Genomic DNA, 7,883 nt, shown 5'->3' with positions numbered 1-7,883 from the left:
ACAGTTTTTGTACAACATGTGGTTTGGGAGAGGTCAAACAAAGTGCTGAGGAGGGCCAGGGTGTATCTTGTCTAACTTATCAAACAGTCCCCACCCTGCTGACGAGCTACTTCACACTTCGGCATCTTAATCTTCCTTATTGTCTGATAATATGTCTGTCTAACAAGCTGTCAAACCTCCTCTTGTGTCATAGTGTGGATGCAGCATAAAAGCAGAAGTATGCAGAGTGCATAGGCCAGGTCTAAAAGTTCAAAAGGTCAGGTCACAAGATCATGTAAGTGGAGACTTGGGTGTTTTCCTGTGTCTATGTATTGTCCTGGCGGCCACAGTGATGCTCGGGCATGATCACTGAGAACAGCCCATCTGAGATATTGTGTATTGGGGTTCTATCCCCTAGTTTACAGGTTTAATTGATTTTGATGCACATTGACTGACTGTTATTCTGCATTACCACCATTAGATGTCAGCACATCACTACTGATCACAGATCCAGTCACGTCTCTCTGCAAGTAGGCATTTCAGTTATTTTTGTCAGATTTAACTTACATATACTGCTACATACTTTATATATATTAGGTATAAGATTCCATATGACTGCAATACATTGTAATTTTGACTTGCAGTGTGGTAAACAGTATACACCTAAAATAAGAGGACATTGATAAATATATATACAGTATATATATTACTAGGGTTGAAATTAACTATTATTTTCATTATCCATTAATTCTCCTTCTGATGAATGAAGTCTGTGAGGTGTTACTGTTTATCATCTCAGTAAAGAAGAAAAGAAGCAAATCCTTTCAAAAGCTGAAACCAGACAATAATTTGCATTTTTGCAAGAAAATTATTTTAGCATTTTAGATAATTATCTATGAATTGATGGTAAATTGTAACATAAAAAAACTTCTCTTACAATATTTTAGATTAATAATAATTAATAATTTTTAGATTAGTGACCTAGTATAACAGAAGTTTAGTAAAACTAAGCTTGAGTGAGGATATTTATTAACTGAGAGCAGTTGTATGTTGATGATTGACTGAGCAAAATCATATTGAATCACTTCCACACATAAAGCAGACAGACACTTGCATATCCCTTACGGCACAATATTTATTCAACAATATACAGATTAATTTCTCTCTACATCTCAGACTGATGTTCGGTTTTTTATATTTATTTTGCTTTCACCTTTGTACATTTTCTATTTACAAGATTTAAAATAAGTCTTTCTCTCCATTTATACAACATCAATAGTACAGTGTTATCACATCGTCCAGCAGCTTCCCTCGAAGCATCTAGATTAGATTCATCATTGATAATCTTTACGTTTCATACACCAACTGACGTCTTTGAGCCACAGAGCAGCAAACTGACAGAAGGGCTCGACATGCACCAAAGGTCCCGGTGTGGCTTTCACTCTGTGAGGGCAGTCGGATGACAAATGGATGGTCTTATTTCACCCACATGAGAGAGGTCCTTAGCTCTGCAGCACCACAACAGGGTGTATAAACAGAATCTGTGGATAGGGGCGGGGGACGCTGTTGCACTTTAAAAATTAGCTTAAATGCATCTGCCCCTTCCCACCCGACACGGATCAATGAAAGCCGGTTACACCAAAAACAAAAAAAGGGGGAAAAAATGTTGCATAGAATCAATTCTGACTTCAAGAACAGAAATTTTGGTGCTGCCAAAAATGTGGCTTTTTGTTGAACTCCTGAGACCTTCCAGAACCCCCTTAACATTTTTTTTTTTTTTTGGTTTTGAAAAGAAAAAATAAATAGCTGTACCCTTAGACTTTAAAAAAAATAGCATTGTGTTGGATGTGACATCACATAGAAGTACTACTTTTAAGAGACTAAAACCCTGCATTGAGTGTATACATGTTTGCACATCTATATATATCATTTCAATAACTATCTTGAGGAGAGAGGTGGATGGATTAAAGTGCATTATACTGTATGAAAACAAAAGCCCACACTTATCACATGCAGGACAGGAAATTGACTTTTTCCACCAGCAAAAGAGGTTGAACAAGTACAAATTGAACCCCTTTTTTTAAACCACTGAAATTCAATGTTTTTTTTTGAAATGCAAGTGGACCTTGTGGATGTCTGAGCTACCAAAAATTGGTAGCAGATAAAATTTGCAGCCACAGTTGAGTTTTATCAACATTCAGCACCTGGTGTTCATTTCCCGCCCTGATCACATGCAAATAACACCAGACACAGAGGGATAATCGTCTATCCATTACTCTACGTCAACATACAGTACCAACATAGCTGCTGGTAACCTCTGTAAGGGGCACTCATAATAATGACATGAACACGTCACCAGTATTCAAAACAGCAAAAAAGGTGCCACGCAAAATACAGCAAATGGGAACACGGCTTATTGTGAGCCACACAGCATGGGGGTGACAGCAGACAGACCAGGTGAGAGTGTGAACTGTAGCTGCACTCCTCTCTTCGTCCACAGTCCAGGAGGAGCAGGAGCACGTGAGGCCAAAGAGCCGACGACTTTGTGGCCTGAAAATGTTTAAGGCTAAAGCGCACACAGGACTCACTCAGGACCAGGAGCAGCAGCTGTGAAGGGTTTTTCCAGCACAGTGGGAGCATGTGGGGACTTTTCACTGCAGACTGAACTGACTTTTATATACATTAAATCATTCATCCTCATTTTAAACGAGCACGTGAGCAAGACGTGGGAAATGCAATACAACAGCTGACATCCACGGTACACATAATATACTGCTTTTACATGTGAACAGCAAATAGTGATGACTGTCAAAGTACAGCACACACCTGTGATGAGTGAAAAGAAAATTCATGGCAAAAAAAAAAAGAGGTGAAGCTGCATCTAAGGGCACGTTGAGCCATACGTCCAAACATCCCTTTTATGTCCCTTAACTTTAAAATAAGACCAGTAAACAGAGAAAAAAAATAGGCATTTTAACTTAAGACACCCCAAGCAAAACATAATTTCCTTAAGGAGAGGATGTGTATTGGCACATCTGGCAAAAGGACGAGGACGAGACTTGGGGTTTGGCTCGCTGGCTGTTTCACGCATCTGAAACAGCAGTGCTTTGCAGGGCACTAAACATGCAAGACAAGCACGCCATGTTCAAATCACTCAGCCTGGGCAGGGAGCACTACAGAAGGCTGGCTAGCACTGTGCGCAGATGCAGGCATTTTAACAGCAGAGAAGATCCAACTCCATGCACATGAGGGTAAAAAAATTGCACTTCAAAAATATTACATTAAAAAGAAGAAAAAAAAGATAAGCAGGACATTTGTAGGGAATTGAAATGATCAGGGTAATCCTGACATGGTTGTTTGATATATGACAGAAAACCTGAAGACAGTCGTGTTCTAGTTTTGCAGCTCGGTTTTGTGCGTGGTGAACTGAAATGCAAGGCCGAGATATTCATTCGCAGCTCCTCACATGAACAGATTTTACAGTGTCGTTACAGTTGCACTATTTAAACTGGTCAAGCACTCCATGTTCCTAATGGGGGTCTTTGAATCCCGCATCTTGACTGGGAGACAGGTTGAGTGGCAGGGTGAACACACAATGAGGTAGAACAAAATGTTTCATGAGCATTCAATCAGAGCACAAGTACAAGCCTCCAGAGGGCAGTACGCCACCAGCTCAGACACGACACCACTTACACAAGCCGGAGCCCGACAACACACCTACAAGTGCTTTCAGATGGAAGGACCCATTCAATGGTTTGAACCATAATAACAATCCAATATAAAATACAGTCGTTGCCTTTTGGCTTCAGACACAAATCCGCACCGTCTACAACGTTTTCATCCAGTTTTTCCACAAGATTCAGCTTCAGATTTTTAAATCAAGTCCCAAGATGAAGCTGCACAGTAGTTATTTCTTCAGATTTGTCCAGTTAAAAGCTTGGGGCAAGACAAACCCATACCACATTCCAGTTTGGTTTTTCAACAATCTTAAAAGACTGATTTTACAGATCAAATATTAGAATAAAAGGAAGGTCATGGGCTGAAAACTAGAGAATCACTCCTGAATGATTGCTGCCAAATTACTGTCAAACAAGTGATAAAAAGAAGAAATGCTACCTTCTTTGGATTGTGATTAAAAAAAATTAAAGACATTTTATTCATAAAACCCTTTATGCCTAATTAACAAGGAAGATAATCAGCAAGAACGATTGCACGTGAGCCCGGGAAAGAAAGGGAAGGAATGAAGAGAAAGAGTAACTCTTCTCCACATGAGCAACGGTAAGTGTTATTGCTGATTCATTTTTTTTGACTGATTCAGTCAGGAACTCAAAAAAAAATCTGAAATGTAAAACACGTCCCCTACAGCTAGCATGGCATCTGCACAAGTTTTCTCAACACTTCCTCCTTTCAGAGCGGAGTCTGTGTGTGGGACGCTCAGCTCCGTCAGACGGGAGGATGCAGTGACATGCTGGATCGGAGTTACAGCAGTGGGATGTCATCATTTATCTCTTGGTGCATTTTCAGTAACGCTAAAACCCACCAGCGATGACTACAGGTCAAGATTGTTATGGATGTTAAAAGGGTGGAGACACAACTCTTGAGCACACGCACACACACACCAACACAGATAGGTAGACAGAAGTTGTCATAGTAGGGTTTTAAAGAGTTGCAGAGAAAAACTGCATGAGGATGAGTGTTATGAGCAGGTATTTTGTGTGTTTGAGTGTGTGTACGTGTGAGTGTGTGTGTTTGTTTGTGTGTGTGTTTGTGTGTGTGTGTGTGTGTGTGTGTACCATGCCCTGCATTGCACGTTAGACCTGTGATATGATCTGCATGTTGAAACTGGGGGAGCGCGACTGCTTGGTGAGAGGAGCTCCAGGAGACAGGAGGTCCTGGGCGTCCTCTGGCCTGATGAGGTGCTCCTCCTGCAGGCTGATGGTAGAGTGGCGGTGGGTGCCGCCTACTGGAAGCCCTCCCTCTTTGTCAGAGCCTCCCGCCGCCTCCTCTCGTTCGTCATCGCCTCCGTTCAGGTTGAAATTCATGCAGTCAAAGGACTTGCTGGAGGAGGTGCTGCCAGTCCGCACCAGCGTTGGCCCCACAGGGAAGCTCAGGTGCTTCTTTATGGGACTCAGCTGGATGGCATCCAAGTTGATGCTGGCTGGAGGCGACTGCTGCCTCGGGTGGTGCCGCCTCACAGCAGCCTGATGATCCGCTGACAAATCGGCCGATTTTTCCGCCTCCCTCTCCCGTTCCTTCTCCCGCTCCCTCTCCTTGTCTCGAGACAGCCGGGCTGTGATGGCTTTCTTGATGCTGCTGCTGCTGCTGTTCAGGCTGCCGCCCCTCGGCCCCACTCCGCCGCCTGCCTTGGTGCCGCTGGGCTGGCTGCTGTTAGACGCTCCGGAGGAGAAACCCTCATCCGGGTCATTGACATTGAAGGAATCTTCGCCGCCGCTCATACCATCAGCATCTGAACATGAACATGGAGGAACAGACAGAAACAGACAGCGTGATAGACAAACAGAAAAGTGAGCAACAGCAGATGAGGACAGAAGTTATGTTGACAAATTGAAATTAAATCTGACTGAACAAAACTTTTAACCCTAATGCCCTATGCACATATTCTTTTTAAAAGAAAATCTTGAGATAGAGTCTGCAAGCAACTTCCAAAATACTAATAAACCAGTAACTCTTAAAGGAATACGTCACCCACAAAATGACTATTTATATCTAATACTCCCTCTGTGTTATACTAAATTTGTGAAGAAAACTGTTTTCCTCACATGCCTCTGTGGTAAATGAATAATCCAAAAACTGAGAAAATTCTTGATGAATTGAAATAAAAGTGGGTCCTTGTTAAACAATAGCCAAACTTTACCAACACATCTGTTTACAAACTCCCACACAACTTCTGCAGTATAATCAAAGTATCAGCTATCCAATCGTATGCTCAGTACTTCACGAGTGGACACTTTCCAACAGGGAACTGAACGAAAAGTTAAACTTATCTATTTTCTCTTTGAAGCCAGAGTCCCACTGACAAAAACCACTGTCATTTTACCTCACTAAATATGGGAGTAGGTGGCCTACCACTGTCTCGATCAGTTTGTTTGTGTTATTTTGGTAAATTTGAACTAACCCAATAAAAAACACAAAAGTCAAACAGTGACAAACTAACCAATCTGGCAGCTCCCATGTTCAGCGAGGTAAAATTATCTAGTTTACCAATGAAGTGCTGTGAAGAGAGAATGAGTAAGTTTCCCTTTTAGTTCAGTTCTCTGTTGGAAAGGACTAGGACTATGAGACTAGGATTATACTTTACGAGTTGTATGAGTGCTTGGAAACTGAGGTTTTGCTATAGTTTTGCTGTTGACTGATGCAATCCCCTATGACTTCAATTCATAAAGATTTTTGGATTCTTTGTTCACCGTGGAGGCATGAAAAAAAAAGTTTTTCTTCAAGAATTGAATGTAACACTGGGTGAGTAATTGATACACATTTCGTGGGTGAATTTCAGAAACTTAATAAATGTACCCTTAGTCCAGAGAAAGAGTGTCTTGTTAACACTGGTGTGAACAGGCCTGTGAAAAATTCATACAGATCTGAGCAACAAGACTAAAAATGTTTACAAATAATGCAGAATAAATAAGCAGACTAAATTAATAGCCATCTAGCAGCAGGCCAGTGCTCACACTGACACTCAACAGAGCATGCTGCTTCATTAGCTCACTCATTATGCACAAAACAGAGGTACAATTCAATACACTATGACCTTGAGCTTCTTTGATCATCTGATGTAATACAGATCGACTAAAATCTGACTAGCTTAGAAAAACTATGAGTTCAATAACCTGCTGGGTAAGTGAGCAGAGCTTGTCCAGCATATGATGTCATATTTATTTTTAGATAATTAATATCTGGTGAAAAATTTGACAGAATTTTAACAACATGAAAACATTAAACAAATCACTTAATAATCCATCTAAGACCTCATTGAAAGCTGAAAAGGAAAAAGATGATAAACTGAGTTTGAAAAAAAGCATGTTATTGACATACAGTATGCAGAGTAAAGCCTGTTAAACAGAAGAGACAGAGGATCAGCCGCCTGTCTCCGTCATGCATCGTTGGGACAAGCAAAACTGGACGACAGGGAACCGCAGGCAGCACCATAAAAAGAAATGGAGAAACCGAGAAGAAAAGGTCTGGATTGACATGCACATAACATGAGGAGAAGACACATGCTCTCCTGCCCCATCCCTCCTTTCTGCTGCAGCACTGGCCCATTGGTCAGGTGGTCGGCCGGCTGAGACGAGCCAGCCAATCTGTGGAGAGCACCGAGGCGAGTTCGTACACCTCATCAGATAAATAGCATTCCAGTGAGAGCTGACAGCCCACGAGGTTAAATGCGCCAGTCTGCAAGCCATTCCAAGTCAACCCAATCCCAGATAGAGAGCTAAAAGTTTCTTTAAAGTTTTGCAATTAAAGGTTCAAACTGGTGTTTTGCATGTTTCAGCCTTTTGATTACAATGTGCTCAGGTTTGTTTGTGCTTGCTATTGGTTTCATTTCAGTGTTCTGAGGAAATCAGTCTGCAGAGCTGGAAATGTTCTCGAGACAGATCATTCACCTCAGTAAACATGTTTTTGTCTTCATTTGTAATGCAATGTTATTTTGTTAGGTGCTGGGGGGGGGGCTGATTCTCGGGTTATATGAGTGATTAAAAAAACCACACCAATAACAAAAAACTCTGAGTCTTTACACTTTTTTTGCTGTGACCATGTCTGCTACCTAGCATGAAATGTCAACTGCTGGGTAACGTTCGTTTGCTTCTTTAAAGTCTGTTTATGAAAACACAGAAGTTCCACCTGTGTAGTTCCTACTTGGTGCATGTCTACAAACTGTAAAAACG

General features: G+C 41.4%; 1 protein-coding gene across 3 annotated transcripts in view; it reads right to left on the bottom strand.

The window, feature by feature from the left end:
• Window positions 1-1,096: 1,096 nt before the first annotated feature.
• Window positions 1,097-7,883, bottom strand: part of LOC121948631 (hyccin 2-like) — a 59,974-nt gene continuing 53,187 nt past the window's right edge. For all 3 annotated transcript variants that reach the window (XM_088083161.1, XM_042494029.2, XM_042494030.2), the window contains one exon: window positions 1,097-5,446. In XM_088083161.1, the coding sequence (XP_087939287.1) occupies window positions 4,791-5,446 (656 nt within the window). In that variant the 3' untranslated portion in view covers window positions 1,097-4,790. The remainder of the gene's footprint in view (window positions 5,447-7,883) is intronic.

The sequence above is a fragment of the Plectropomus leopardus genome, chromosome 10, assembly GCF_026936395.1.
Source record: "Plectropomus leopardus strain MGB_pleo_1.0 chromosome 10, ASM2693639v1, whole genome shotgun sequence".
Classification (NCBI taxonomy): Eukaryota; Metazoa; Chordata; class Actinopteri; order Perciformes; family Serranidae; genus Plectropomus; species Plectropomus leopardus.
The sequence above is the reverse complement of the archived record's forward strand: the minus strand, read 5'-3'. Positions and strand labels throughout refer to the sequence as shown.